General features: G+C 47.4%; 1 protein-coding gene across 1 annotated transcript in view; it reads right to left on the bottom strand.

Annotated features, from left to right (window-relative positions):
* The window catches only part of CLNK (cytokine dependent hematopoietic cell linker), a 1,039,166-nt gene that overhangs the window by 944,905 nt on the left and 78,380 nt on the right, over positions 1-15,881 (bottom strand). The window contains exon 3 of the mRNA XM_078678887.1: positions 1,381-1,452. Coding sequence (XP_078535013.1) covers positions 1,381-1,452 — 72 coding nt within the window. The remainder of the gene's footprint in view (positions 1-1,380; positions 1,453-15,881) is intronic.

Below are 15,881 nucleotides of genomic sequence, written 5' to 3'. Positions count from 1 at the left end.
TAAAACCTTTTCCTTCTTTGTAAGTTTGTAGGTTTGCTGCACATTGCAGCATGGAAGCAAAGTAGGAAAAGAAATGAAAACATGTCTCCTTGTAATGCCTGCTGCCCAGTCGCATTCATTTTCGGCACTAAACCCTGTCTACTAATATTAGCAGATAGGATTTGGCATCAAAAAGCATGGGTGGTTGCATGGGAGCGCCTATGTACCACCCATGTAACGTATACTCAAAGCTAAGTAATGCAAAGCAGCATTTCGAGCTGCTTTGTGGTACTTTAACATACAAACCAATGCTAATGCCAATTAGCGTGGGTTTGTAAATCCCCAAATAGGTTTAGTGTCAGGTTAGCGTTACAAAAATGATGTTAAACCGACGCATAACCTTTGAGAATCTGGGCCTCAGGGGCATATTTACATGTCCCTATCAACCCCGGAGCATCACGTTTTTGATGCTCCAGTGGCGTAGCCCCATTTTCAGGTTTTTCAAGATGGAGCTAAGCTAGTTAGCAAGGCTTAATGCTACAAAGCAAATATACCCCTTTCAGCTGCATTCCTCCGTGGCAAAGGGGATGCTATGGGTGTTGCTGTGGGCATTCCACCGCAACATTCATTGCTTTTTGACGCTACCCCAGATTTACAAAAACTAACTCCATGCAAGAGCAGAATAGCCCACTAGGAGAAATGCTTTTATTTCGCCACATTTTTGTTTTTTCTATGTCTGTTGCATTTTGCCACACATCGAAAGTGCAAAAATCCATGAATGATTGTTTATATATAGGAAGATGTTTATTCCTGCCCATAAATAATTTTAAAATAATGACGATTTGCTACTTCTATGTGTGCCGCAGAATGCAGCATACATAGAAGTAACACATTGCCATTATTGATTGTTTATGTGCAGGAAGGGACACCTTTCTGCACATAAACAGTCATTCCCTGCAATGCAGGCACCCTTGCACTACAGTGCAAGGGTGTCTGCGTTTGTGCTAGGCAGCTAATTTTAGCACCAGGGCTAGGGAAAACACAGGGGTTCTCCTTATTTTAGTAAATGCAGATTTGGTGTGCCTCCAACATTTTCTAGTAAACATGAACCTTATTTTTTAATTTCCTGTCATCTTGCATCATGTTTCCATAGCTCGTCCCTAGCGTGTCCCTAGCACTAGTTATACAATTGCAGATTACTGTGCAATTTAAACCAACCGGCGATTACAGAGGTGAAAAATCCAATATAAATGTGAATAACAGGACATTTAACACATCATAGCCCCAAATCAAACCTTCAATATAAAACAAACAATTATGCTCTTTGTTTTTTGCATGTTATGTCCACTGAATTAGAATACTTCGAAGTTCAGAGTCCTGTAGTTTTTAATACACGTTTACCTGTTTAATGGCACCTCTACTTTACGATTCCTCACAACTGCTGCCTCCCCAGCTGCGAGTTTTCTGTTGTTTCTGGAGTAAGAAAAAAATACTTTTTATTAGATCAGATTGTGCAAATGAAATATACACTAAAACACTTTTAAAGCACAGAGTCTTATGTTCATACAGGGCATCCAGATTTGCAAAAACACATTTCCATATTTATGACTGAAATGTTATTCCCTTGTACTGTAACCGCATCCAGGAAAATTAAATTACGTTTATAGGCTACTGTTTGCTGCCTTTACATTGAATATAGCTTGAGGAACTATACATTATTAATAATGTATTTATGTATTTTTAATTATTCATTATGTTACTTCCTATTACCACATGTTTAAACATTTGGCATGCTAATCCTATTCTCTCTTAGGAATACAAGACAGGAAACAAAATGCCTTGCACATTGTTTTTTCTTGTTTCTTTTCGTATTTGCAGAAGAATGCAACAATGGTAAGAATCACCAGTTAAACAAGCACTGGCGAAGCCAATCGATCTGGCTGAAGCATGCAGGTGTATCTTTTTCAAAAAGTATTATTGCTAGCATAGGCCACAAAACTATAAGCAAAAAAGTTGCCTAAACATGTCAGCCATATTCTACCAATGCAAAATTGTAATTGAAAAAAAACCACATTATAGTTTGTTTAAACAGAACAGAAGTGATGCATTCTTGCAGGCTGGCATGTTTGAAACTGGTTTAGAATTCTGTTTTAGTTTTAATGCAGTCAAAACAAATTATGATTCTTATTGATGCAAAAAGATACTATTAGATTTGAATTACTGTTATCTGAAAATATTATTTATATGTACAAGAAGAATTACAAAAAATAAAAAAAATGATAAAGGAAGGAAAGGAAAGGGAAAAACATTGAGAAAGTAAAACCTTGGGACACATCCCTGGACTCTGAAACGCACTTCATTTTAGGTGGATGTGCACACGTCAGCACGAAAAAAACATTACCCACAGTTCAAGCGAGACATTGGCTCAAGTGGACTGCCCCCTTGCCCCCTGTTTTTTGTTGCGGTGGAAAGAGAAAAAATTTCAGTTACAGTTGGAAATTCCAATGGATGAAGAGTACTGAGCAGTGCCCCTATAAGTATGTTTACATGCGCCATTTTTATGTTTTTATTTTGTAATAACAACATGTTGATATGTGGATGAATGTAAAAACATTGTAGTTCACAATATCAATGCTGTAAGATGTTTGGTTACGGGTTGAGGGGGTGAAACACTACTCAAACAGCTGATGGAGCAAGGATTAGAAGAAAAGAAACTTGCTCGAATCAACCTCTCGTTAACAAGTAACAACAAGTAGAAATAGAAAAATGAAAAGAGAATTAATATATACACGACATACATATACGGGAAAAAGGCTTTCTGCTTGCTTAAATAACAAGGAATAATTCGCTGCGTAACTGAGATCCCGCTTGAAACCGAAAATCGTCTTGCGCATGTGCAAACTAATACTGCGTAATAATCATGTGATGAACCCATGTGAGAGGGAAACTCTGATGCATGTGCAAGGAGTAACTGTAGGTCTCAAAGTACCGCGTTCTGGGCATATGCTTGCCCGGATTTTAAAAGAAGTTTTCGCTACTAATGCTTTGCTTGACAAAAATGAATGCCAGAGTTGCCCAATGTGTAGTGTACGCGGTGAGATCCGTAGGTTTCCAAATGTTTAGTAGACACCTGCGAGCCTCGAGCTGGAGGTCAATATGGAGTACCTCCCGTAGCATGTGGTGTATGGCTTGCCAATAAGACTGTATGTGTGCACAATCTCATAAAATGTGTATAAAGGTTCCGGTTTCCCCGCACCCTTGCCTGCACTCCTCGTTTTCTGCTCTGGCCATTCGTACCAAGCACAGCCCTGTGATGTAAATCCTATGTCATATTTTGAGCTGTACCAAGCGTAACCTTGCCTGGACTGCATCTTCTCTCGGGGAGGAGACCGCCTCCTGCCAATCTTCCTCATCCAGTTCCAAACCATCACTAGCCCAGTTCTCCTTCAATGACTGTAATGGATCTTCCATATTATTAATCCGTTTATTATAGAACAGGGAGATGGTTTTCTCAGGGAGGTGTCCATCCAGTAGTCTGTCCTCCAAGGGGGAGGCCTCCGGAAGTGTGGAGTTGCTGACAGCCTGGGTGAGCAAGGCATGCCATATTTGAAGATACCGATAATATTCGATATCCGCCAGGCGGTACTGCTGTTGGAGGGAGGCGAAAGAAAGAATAGTCTCCTTACCCAGACATCTTTGATCTGTGAGATTCTAATAAGGTCCCATCCCAACTGTTTGTTAGCCTCATGCCAAACATGGATTGAATGTTCAGTCGGTCCTGTGAAATGGTACCTGCGGGGCCTGGCATATAGCGCTCTCCCGTACTCCCCCCTGGGAGTAACCATCTATCCATGGCATATTCGGGGTCATCTGATCGACCATAAATCCCATAGTTGATAGCTGCGAGATGGGACGCCCATTAATACTTCCTAATATTAGGGAGCCTCATGCCCCTGTCATACCAATTGAGGGTCAATTTAGTTAGGGCAATTCGGGGCTTACCATCCCATTGGAGATCTCTTTGAAGGTTCTATATTTCTTTGAAATAAGATGCGGAAACTGGGCCCATCACATTTTGGAGAGTGTGCAGGAAGTGGTGCAGTGCCATCATTTTGAAAAGGACCACTTTTCCCTAACAATGAGAGGGGTAGGGACTTTCAGTGCTTGACGTCACTTTTCAGCCTTCGTATAGGTGGCTCTAGATGCGGGCAAATGGGAGCTCCGAGTTCAGCGTGATGAAGATGCCAAGGTAGCGGAAGCCTTCCGTCGCTATTTGAATTGGGCAGCCCCTCAGGAGGGTGGGTGATTTTTCCTGTAGAACATAGACCACAGATTTTGGCCAGTTTATGGTAAAACCGGAGTACCTCCCAAATATCGCGAGAATGTCAAGGAGTCCAGTCAAGGAGGCTCTTCTGATATAGCAGAATATCGTCTGCGTATACCGATATCTTATCTTCCAAACCAGGGGACCACCGCATCCCGCAAATAACTTGAGCCCTACGGATCCAAGCCGCTAGGGGCTCCAAGTCTAATGCGAAGAGGAGCGGAGACAGAGGGCGCCCCTGGCATGTGCCACAGCTCAGATGGAAAGCTGGAGACTTGCGGTTGTTCACAACAACCTGATCCATGGGGCTGGAGTATAACAGCCGGACCCAGTCCGTAAAGACAGGACCAAACCCCAGCTTGTCCAGCACGGCGAAGAGATAAGGCCTTTCAACCATATCAACTGCCATGGTGGCGTCTAGGGATACCAATATCGCGGGTTCAAGTATGGTTAGTACTCTGCCCAGAACACCATGCAGGCGGCATAGATTAAGGGCGGTATTGCGGTGCGGCATGAAGCCTGACTGGTCGGGGTGCACTAGTGTACTAATAACTTTTATCAAGCGCGTAGCTAATAGTTTTGCGAGGACCTTAGGTTCTGCGTTTAGCAGCGATATTGGTCTATAGGACGCACAGCTAGTTTTGCGTTTTCCCTCCTTATGAATGACTACGATATTTGTAACCCGTTGATCAAAGGGGATATTTACTGTCTTTATCCGAGAGGGTGGGAAGCCTAGTATTCCTAAGCAATTCACTATTGTCATCATCTGAGTGTTTACCAGTGGTGCGATACACCATCCAATAGTAATCTGCAAATTTGTCAGCTATTTCCTGCGGGCCAGTTATGGGGATGAAGCCTTCTCCTTGTAGCTCCGGCACCAGGCGGGCCGCCCATTCCCTCCTATCTAGCCACGCAACTAGTCTCCCCGCCTTATCGCCATGTTCATAGATTCTGCTCTGCACGTCTGCCCTGCGCCCTGGCTCTGTCCTCTGCTATGCTTTTAAAATTGTCTTGTTTCAGTTTAAGGAGATGTAGTCTTTCGGGTGTCAGTTCCTGGCCTAATTCTTCTTCCTCTTTCAATAGCTCTTCCTCTGCTTGCACTAGATCCGCCAGCCTGTCCTTTTCTTTCCCGCAATCAGGGACAGAGTTTCCCCACAAATAACTGTTTTAAAAGCTTCCCATAACGTCTGAGCTGAGTCAACAGTCCCCACGTTGTCCTGAAAGTAGTTGTCTGTAAATTGGGCTATCTTCTTCTGGGTGTCTGGGTCCCTCAGATACCATGAGTTAATTGGGGCTATCTTCCTGGCGCTCATTTGACCTAGAACCACCGTCGTCCAGACCGGAGAGTGGTCTGAGATGCCTCTACCCAAGTGACGAACCTCCTGGATGTTGAATGCCTGCGCCCCTGGGACTAGGATGTAGTCAATACGAGATAGACTACGATGGGCTCCTGACAAATGAGTGTATTGTGTCCTCCAGCTATCTATCAGTCCCATGGACTCGAGAAAGTCCGGTAACCACTTCTGTGTGGGTCTGCGGTGGATAATGGTTGAGTGTTCCAGACAGCACTGCGTAAAATTCTCCTCCTATCACTAGGAGGCCTACAGGGAGCGACAAGAGTATAGTACCCAGGTCTTTGAATGCCTCATTCTGGAGGCCGGGGGAATATACACTGATACAAATGTGACCATATTTCCCTCTCACATACCCGAGACCCCAATATAGCTACCCTGTCTGTCAGACCATGTGGCTTGCACAGTGAAAGGAAATTAATTTTTGGTTAATATGCCCACCCCTCATGACCCAGTAGTGAAGCCGGCATGTGCCACCAACCTATACCCTCCCCTGTTTAGTGCCTTGCACGTGTTCCCAATAAGGTGTGTTTCCTGTAGGAGGATGACGTCTGGGGTCTGCACCTGATGAAGTGGTTGACCATGCCACGTTTGATCTTGTCCCCCAGTCCGTTCACATTCCAGCTGAGAACTCTAACCCCTATCTCCCACTGTGTGCCGATCAGTATTGATGCATGGAAGTCGTTCCTGCTCTGTAACCCATGTCAGTGTTGTCGAAACAACAAACTATATGTACATTTCAAATCTGTAGACTAAGATGTCCGTGGCCTCCATACCGAGGTCTAAATGCTCTGTCGATACAAAACAAAAAACAAAACATTACAACATTCCCCCTCCCAACAACCCCCCTCCCTGCTTCCCTGCACTATGGGCACGGAACTGCCCATTAAGAACTAGCAGAGTGCCTGTTGCCCTAGCAAAGAACTAAAGGTAGAAAAATGTGGGGTGCCTTGTCCAGGTCCCCTATGCTCCCCTATACAAGGTTCGGATTGTTGTCCTCAAAAGAAGTGCTATTCTTAGAAAACGTGTCAGGTAGCTGGCTCCAGAGAAGATCTTTCAGTCGACTAGCCACTATCATCGAGCCCCCATACCTGAATCTTAGTCCCATGGTGTCTTGCATGTCCTTGGGTGTCAGTTTGCAGGTCATGTTCACTCAGTCCCGTGAGCGAGAGGCCGGGTCATCGCTGTTGCGGTGGCCGTCGGTGAGACTATGCACCTGGATCTCCAGCCATTCAGTTGCCGCCTCTGGATTCTCAAAAAATCAGGCTCGCACCTCAGACTCCATGAGAAGGCACACCAGGAAGAGCATTGCATATTTAAACCCCCTTTCTCAGAGAGTCTTCTTCACCACCAGAAAGGATCTCCTATGCTTCTGTACCATTTGTGTAAAGTCCGGGATGACAGCGTTGTCAAAGTGGAGTGGCGGCACTGTTCTAGCAGTTTGTAGGATAACATCTCCATCCCAGAAGTTGAGGCCTCGTGCCAAGATGGGGCGTGGAGGAGCCCCTGGCCTGGGGCGCCCCCTGGAACCCAATGTGCCGTCTTGATGACAAAAAACTTACTGAGGCCTTTGGGTTGCAGATGCTTGAGGATGAGATCTTCCACAAATAAATCCAGCGCCTACCCCTCCGCTTTCTCCGGCACTCCCAAAATGCGTAGGTTATTACGTCGGAGTCGCCCTTCATAATCATCCAACTTGAGTGTGGTGAATTTACGGAACGATTGAAGGTTCTGAATGTCACTCTGAGCCTGTGAGATGTCTCCAAATAGGGTTGTTGCTGTCATTTTGACCTGCTTGACCTTTTCATTCAATTTCGTAAGATCAGCACGAATTAGGTTGACATCGATGGAAAGGGTGTCCATCAAGTGCTCTAGGGAGGTCTTTAAGTTAGTGATAGCTGCCATGACATCTTTAAGGGTTAAATTTGGACTTTCATTCGCAGCGTTGATCACTGATTTACTCCTGGTGTTTGAGTCCTGTGGCGATTCTTTGGAAAAGGTGTAGCGGTCAAGTCTATTGGTCTGGACGTTCTTGGAGCCCTTTGACCTAGTAGGCTTGACCCTGTCCATGATTATATCTGCCTGTGACTCGTATAGTGCAAAGCAGGTCTCGTTGGTCCCTGGGGCTTGGGAGCCAACGGGTGTTACTTAGGTTCTGGACGTTCAAGCCGGCGTTGCTGTCTGGCGAGTGGCACCCAAGATGGCGGGATGTACTCACCGTTCTGCCTCGGAGCCGCCGTTGTATTCAGTGAGTGGTGTCACTTTGTTCACTCTGTGCAGCTGCTGGTGGTCATACAGCCCAGATCATGCACCCCTGGATATATGGCGAAGTTCACCCCGATTCAGCTTATTACGGTGGGGTATTTCAGGCTTACTACAAGGACATGTCAGGGCCGGAGGGGCCCTTCCACCCCGATCAACTCCCCAGTTCTCCGAGTACTGAAGCTGCAGCGTGGGGGCAGGGGCCTCAAACAGGCAGCAACAATCACTCCCAAAAAACACTTTGCAGCTGTGCCCCTTCTGTCTCACTGGCTATCTGTGATTGTGCCTCCGTAGCATTGCTGTGGTATACAGGAGAACTTCGGCAACTCAAGCTCCAGTGCAAACAGGCTGAGCGTGCCTGGAGAAAGCGATACCTGGAATCAGATAGAGTCCTCTTTAAACAGGCATTGGCGTCCTATAAAGTCCAGATTAAGCTGGCCAAAGCCAGCTTTCTAGAAGAATCGCTGAAGGCAGCTGTAAACAAATCTCAGGTCTTATTTAAAATCGTTAAAGACCTGGCTCACCCAGCCTGCACTAGGAAAGACATCCCGGCCTCTCAAGCTCTCTGTGACTCTTTGGCACAGGCCTTTGAGGACAAGATTGCTACCATCTTAAACAATCTTGCCCCGTCATTGAGCCTTGCTTCTCAATTTGTGCAATATTCCACTTTGTCGGAGACCACGAAGGGGGGTGCCAAGCTGGCCGGGTTGAACAATTTCCCCTTGCCGTCCTATGAGGACATTTGCGGGTTGGCTGACGGTGTGACCACGGGCTCGCCGCCTGATCCTCTTCCACCAAAATTCTGGAAACTGTTCCGGGAAGAACTTTTTTCCCCGCTTTTTACTATTTGTTTTCAGTCCTTCAGGTTGGCACGGGTCCCGGACTGCTGGAAACTGACGGTGGTTTCTCCATTGCTAAAGAAGGAAAGCCTGGACCCCGTCTGCCCAGCCAACTATAGGCCGATCTCCCTGTTGCCATTTCCAATTAAGATTCTCGAGAAACTGGTTACAAAACATCTTGCCAACATTTATGAGACCACGGGTTGTTTGGATGTTGCCCAGTTTGGCTTTAGACCAGCCCATGGGACAGAATCGGCAGGGTCGAGCGGCCTTTCTAGTGTTGCTCGACATGTCGGCCGCGTTCGATACGGTCAGCCATGCGATCTTGATCAGGAGATTGGCGGAGGTTGGGGTATCCGGCCAGGCCCTTGACTGGCTGGTGTCTTATCTTGATAACAGACACCAGGTAGTTGCACTCCCACCCTTTAAATCAAACATCAGGAGGGTGGGACAGGGCGTACCTCAAGGGTCGGCCATTAGCCCCATCTTATTCAATCTTTACCTCCGCCCCCTGATCGGGTTGGTAAAATCTTTCGGCATAACAGTCACCAACTATGCCGACGATACCCAACTTATCTTTTCGTTTGAGGGTAAGGAGGCGGTATCACAGGAGGTCTTCCATCGTTGCATGAGCACCACAGCAGAATGGTTGGGTAACAACTCCCTTCAATTCAACAGTGCCAAAGCCGAGGTGCTACATTGCTCCTCGGACCGTACTTCTAGACCTCTCCCACAGGAGTTCTGGCCGCCTGACTTTCTAGGTACCAGTGCGCCTGCTGAATCTGTTCGAAATCTGGGGGTGATGTTCAGCTCCAGCCTGCAGCTGGATGCATCAGTGAACAAAATGGTGGCCACTTGTATGGCATTACTCTGCTCGCTTCGGAAGATCTTACCCATGCTCCCTGCACAGGCTAGACCAGAGGTAGTGCGGAGCATAATTTTAAGTAGGCACGACTACTGTAACGCGCTACTTCTGGGGGCGCCGGCTACTTTGGTGAGAAAGCTGCAGCGTGTACAGAATTTCGCTGCCAAACTAGCCCTTTCGCGCCGACGCATGGACTCCTCGGCCATAGCACTTAGGGACCTTCATTGGCTGCCAGTTCCTCAGCGCATTGATTTCAAAGCGTTGTGTCTGGTATTCAGGGCTCTGCACGGACAAGGGCCGTCCCCTTTGCAGGATCTTTTTTCTTGGTATCACCCGTCTAGACCACTCCACTCGGCCTCGGCCTACCTGGTAGTAGTGCCTAAGATTCTGAGATCCCGGATGGGTGGTCGATCTTTTAGGTTTACGGCTGCAAGACTATGGAATTCACTTCCATTAGGTTTGAGGGGCCTGGGAGATCTTTCTTCCTTTAATAAGGCCTTAAAGACACATTTGTTCCCTAGGATACGGTAACTTCCTCTGCTGCTGGAAACTTTCATGTATGTGTCATAACAGTCTAAGCACCAGGATGCCCGTTGGGTGACAGTTAAGCGCTATAAAAGAAAGCCTATACATACATACATACATTGTGCAAGCCGGACAATTCAGACTTTGCACGGGTCACGACTCTGGCCCCGGGACTCGCCGCTGCATTGATCCACTCTTACTGGCTACTCCTCCGGCTACTAGCGACACTCCTAGTCCCCGCTGCAACTTCTCCACAGGTCCAATCTGTGCGGGGCATGTAATGGCCGCCAGCAGGAACGTTGGAGCACGGGAACTACAGACTGCGGTCCCGCCTACCTTCCGCTGCAGTTTGCTTCCTTTAGACTGCAGATTATGTCGACAGATAGATGCAGGGGAGTCACGGGTAATGGAGCAGATGGATTAGGCCGCCACTGCGGTCCGCTGCTTGCCCACGCCCCCGAAAGGGGACTTTTAGGTGTTTTTTTAATTTAGGGAAGGACGTGATAGTTATGATATGTGCTGGGAGTGAGTTCCAGATTTTGCAGCGTTCTTTGTTTGCGTGTTTTCATAGGGATGAGAAGTAGGGTATTAGAGCTCCTGAGGTTTCTAGTCTGACCAGCCCTCTTGGGTTTTGCAGCCAGGTAGTCGGGTTTTCCTGTGTGTAGGGCTTTGTGTGTGAGGCAGGAAGTTCTGAAGCTGACACGTAGTTCGGCTGGGAGCCTCTTCAGTTCTCTGAGTGCTGGTGAAATGTGATTGTATTTCTTAATTCCAGTGACCATTCTGGCTGCTGCATTGAGTGTAGTTTTGAGGGGAGCTAGGTGGGATTTTGTTGTACCAGTGAGGGTTGCATTCCCATAGTCATGTCTGGATAGTACCAGTGCTTGGGTGACTTGTTTGAATATTTTGGTAGGGATGAATGGTTTAATTTTGTTAAGTAGCTTCAGATTGAGGAAGGCACTCTTGGCGGAGATTTTGATGTGTTTGGCCATGTCGAGTTTTGGGTCTAGGGTGATTCCTAGTGATTTTACTGAGTTTGCCAGAGTGAGATTCCCGTTGAGAGCATCCATCCCTTTTAGCCATTCTGCAATTTGAGGATTCTCTTGTTTGTTGGAGATGTCATCTAAGGAGGAGGTTTCTAGATAGATCTGGGTGTCATCCACATAAAGGTGGAAAGGGATGTTGGCATTTTTAAGAATGGTGGTGAGGGGTTCCATGTATGTGTTGAACTGTTGTGGTGAGAGCACTGAGCCTTGTGGGACGCCTCTGCTAACCGGGTGTAGGTTGGAAGTAAAGTTTTTGATTTTTATCCGTTTAGGGGTTGTGAAAGACGGAGGAGAACCAGCGTAGGACCACCTCACCAGCACCTACCCTCTCTTGTAGAGCCTTGATGAGTAGTTGGTGATTAACCGTGTCAAAGGCTGCCGTTAGGTCCAGGAGAATGAGTAGGCAGGATTGATCGGCATCGAGGTATTTGTGGATATCGTCTGTGATGTTGAGGATGAGGGTCTCAGTGCTATAGCCTTTTCTGAACCCAGATTGGTGGGGGTCCAGAAGATTGATGTTGTCCATGTGCTGAGTCAGTTGCAAGAGGACTCATTTTTCTAGTATTTTGGATAGGAGGGGGAGATTGGAGATGGGTCTGAAGTTATTTAGGTCCTGGCCTTTTTGTTTTAGTAGTGGCTTGACTTGGCCAACTTTGACGGCATTCAGGTATGATGCCAGTTTCCAGATTCTGTACCAGAAAGTGGCTATGGAGAGTTTACATTTTTTGGTCAGTTGGGTGGGTATCGGGTCAAGGACGTGGGAGGCGGGTTTGGCGGTGGATATCAGCTTGAGGATCTCGGCTTCTGGGATGGGGTCGAAGGACTTCCATGTTTTGGTGCATGCGCGTGCTGTCTTTTGTCACTGGGGGCAAGCAGGTGGGGTTGGCATTGATGTCTAGTGAGAGCTCAATCTTGGTGATTTTTTCTTCAAAGAAGACGGCAAAGTTTTTGTACAGATCTTTGGAGGCCTGTGTTGAGGATTCGAGGGGCTTGGAGGTTTGTTGCTTGATGATTTTAAACAGTTCGTTGGATCTATTTTTTGTGTTGTCCAGAGCCGAGCAGAAAATGGAGCATTTCTCACTGCTGATGTGTTTTACGTTCTTCCTTTGGGCTGCTTTGAGTTGTTCGAGTAGGCTTGCGCAGGGGTTGCTCCTCCATAGTCTTTCTGCAGCTCTAAGTTGTCTCCTTTCATTATTAATATCCGTGTTGAACCAGATCTAGATGGGATGTTCCTGTTTTTTTTATTTCAGTGGGGCTACTTGATCTAGAATGGAAGTCAAGGTTGTGTTGTACTGGGCAGTGTGTTCAGTGGTGGATAGATCATCCGCGGAGGAGGTGAGGAGAGAGTTAACCCTTTCTTCAAGGTCATTGATGTTGATATGAGTGAGGTTTCTGGTCCATTTTGGAGGGTCTTGGGTGGGGGGCTGGAGAGTGGTCGGTTGTGTGAGGTGGAAAATGATTAAGTGGTGATCTGACCAATACATGGGTAGGGTGTGGTTTATCGTGATTGTGTCGCGTTTGGCGATAATGGCATCTAGGATTGCTCCTTTGTTGTGTGTTTCCTCTATGCAGTGTTGGGTAAGGTTGTGATCGTATAGCACCTCATTCAGCTTCTGGATTAGCATGTTGTTTTCTTCATTCCAGTGTAGGTTGAGGTTGCCCAGAATTAAATTGTTTGCATCTCGGAGAGAGCAGTGGGCAATCAGGTCAGACAGGTGTTCAGTGAATGTGGTAGTGTTGCCTGGAGGGTGGTAGATAAGGTGGCAGATTAGTGTTTTGTTGTTGCTAGTGTTAATGTTGACGGTTAGGCATTCAAAGGTGTTGTAGTTCAAAAAGTCTATTTCCATCATAGAAATAGTTTTGTGGTGGATGATTGCTATGCCTCCTCCTCTTTGGTCTTTTCTATCTTTGGTGGTGTTTGTAAAGCCTGGGGGGACAAGAAGAGGTACGGAGGAGTCATTTAGCCAGGTTTCAGTGATGAATGCTGTCTATGTCATGAGTGAGGATGGATTCCGCTAGCTCTGTGGTATGCTCGGTGGCTGATCTGCAGTTTATGAACATGCAGTTGGTAGGGGTTATCTCTGTTTTGGGTTTCTTCTCACTGGGGGCCGTGGGCATGATAGTGCGGGTGGCCAGGGGTCTGGAGGATTTCAGAAGGGTCTGGTCTCTGCTTCGTCCCGTGATCACCTGGATTTTTGATTGGAGGTTGACAGTAATCAGGTTGTCATATGAGGAGGCAAGGTCTGCCAATTCACTCTCCGCTATTGCCTCTCTGGTTCTTTTGGGCCTCTGTGTCTACTTGGAGAGTGGTGTAGAAATCCATCTTTGGTGGGAGGCCTTTGAGGGCCTTTGTTGAGTATAGGTGGGAAGGGCGGGTATATGTGGAGGTTTATGGAGCACGGCAAGGTTGGCTAGGATTTTGCTAAAACGCTGGATTATAGTTGCTATCTGGGTTTCAAGCAGGGTGAGTCGCTGCTCAGTCTCTAAGTCAGTGTGGGTTTTCTGGGCAGGTATGTTAGACCTGAGGGGGGAGAGACTTACGTTGTTGGGTTGCTTTTTTGTGGGTGTGTTGCCCGTGTGAGTTTTGGGCGGGCCGTGGGCGCAGGGTGTTTGAGGTTGTATAGGGGTGTCAGTGTTTTATTGCATGTGGGATTAGGGAGGTGGATGGGAGTCAGAGATTGTGTGTTGAGGTCGTTCCTTTTGGGTTGGGAGGGGGTGAATGCCGGGTGTAAGTCGTGGGGTCTTGTTCTCTCTGGTAGTGGTGAGGGTGAGGTTGCGTGGCGAATGGTGGGTGTAGTTACTAGGGAGCACTGGGGTGGTGGGTGAGTTCTGGTGGCGGGTCCGGTTCTTCGGGGGAGGGGCAGTGGCAGGAAGCAGAGGAGGGGGAAAGGGGGCAGTCCGGAGGGATGGGAAGAGGGTGTCGAAGGACTCTAGATTGTCGCTGTTGGCTTGTATCAGGACTGTGCAGTTGGAGTAGATGGTCGCAGTGGTGTTACCAGTACGTTTAGTGCGGTTAGGAGCTGATAGTGTCAGTTTGAAGCTATGTGAAGTGTTGGTTATTTTGGAGACATTGAGTTGCGATCTGAGGATGGAGCTCCAAATTTTGGGCCTTTCGGTGTACAAAATGAGGTCCATTTTTATCTCTCCTTTGGATGAGCAGTGGTAGGTGTCCGCGAATAGTGATTCAGGGTGTTGTTTAAAGTTCTTTTTCGCTTTGGGTGAGAGGTTAGGCAGGAAACTGCTCAAGAAGGAGTTCAGGCCATGCGGTTTTAAGTGCTTCGCAGAAAGGGGGGTGGTATGGGCTGACATGGTGGAAGGCATTGTGTTTAGGTGGGATAGAGGGGAGAACTCCCTTTAGGAGAGGTGGGAAAGTGTTTCTAGAGCCGTCTCTGGAGCGTTCGGGCTCTTTGCACTATAGACTTTGAGTTGGTTTTCCGGGTAAGGCAGAGAGCGTTATGGTCAGGACAGTAGGAGGACTTTGTGACTCACCGGTGAAGTTTTCGATTATCTGGATGGGTTCTGATCCTCGGGTGGCCATCTTGGTGTCAGGGAGTTGTGAGGTGCAGCACCTGGGGTGTGAAGAGGTTGCGATGACGAACATGGGGGGGGGTCACATTACACCTGCTTCTCGGGCCAGGCAGTGGTCAGCGTTGATGTCATATCCAAGGAGGAGTTTTCTTGCATTATTTTTGGGTCGAGTTTCGGAGCCCTGGGAGGCCATCTTGTGTTTGGCACCAGCAAGGCATAGCATCCGGGGAGAGGAGAGGCCAGTCTAAGCGAGCGGGGGGGGGGGGGTCGCGCTGCATCGGGATCACGTGATTAGTGATTTATGACTAAATAGATAGATTTTTAAGTTTGTGACTTTACTATGTTGGTAATAAAACCTTCATGATATGCAGTGCCCCTGAGGGATCATCCCCCAGCCCCACTCTTTATAAAACATACATGACACCACTAGCCAGCTTCATTTGATCACAAGACATGACCATCATCTCCTATGCCAATGCCATCCAACTCATCTTCTTCCTGTTGGACAAGACAAACACCACCAGAACCAAATTCACCATCTGCATGACCATGGTAGCTGACTGGATGCGAACCAACTGCCTGAAGCTCAGCTCTGACTAGACAGAAGGGCTGGTCTTTGGCAACAAGATTCCACCTAGTTGTGGTTGGAGCTAGGGCCAACACCCACAGACCATGCAAGAAATATTGGGATCAACCTAGATGACAAGCTCAACATGCCAAAAAACACAAGATGATGGACGGAATGTTGCACAATGGCAAAACATTCACCCCCAGTCACAGATCTGGGTTTAATCCATCGTTATTTTGCTCACCAAGCCACCCCAGTTCAGACATGGCTATATGCAAATCAGTCTTGACCCTGTGCCTCATGGGAACAGTCCAGCCCGAACTGCCAAGCCATGACTTCCCTGGACCGGAATCAAGCATCCTAGGACCGGTTTCTGGATATCAGCCGTCTTCAGCCAGGATAGCTTGACTCCAGTGGCCTAGTGAGCACGGGACCCACATCTGGGCATACCCTTCCCACATAGGGTGAACAGCAAAAAACACAAGATGATGGACGGAATGTTGCACAATGGCAAAACATTCACCCCCAGTCACAGATCTGGGTTTAATCCATCGTTATTTTGCTCACCAAGCCACCCCAGTTCAGACATGGCTATA

This window comes from Lissotriton helveticus, chromosome 2_2, assembly GCF_964261635.1.
Source record: "Lissotriton helveticus chromosome 2_2, aLisHel1.1, whole genome shotgun sequence".
Lineage (NCBI taxonomy): Eukaryota > Metazoa > Chordata > Amphibia > Caudata > Salamandridae > Lissotriton > Lissotriton helveticus.
This window is presented reverse-complemented; position numbering and strand designations above follow the sequence as displayed.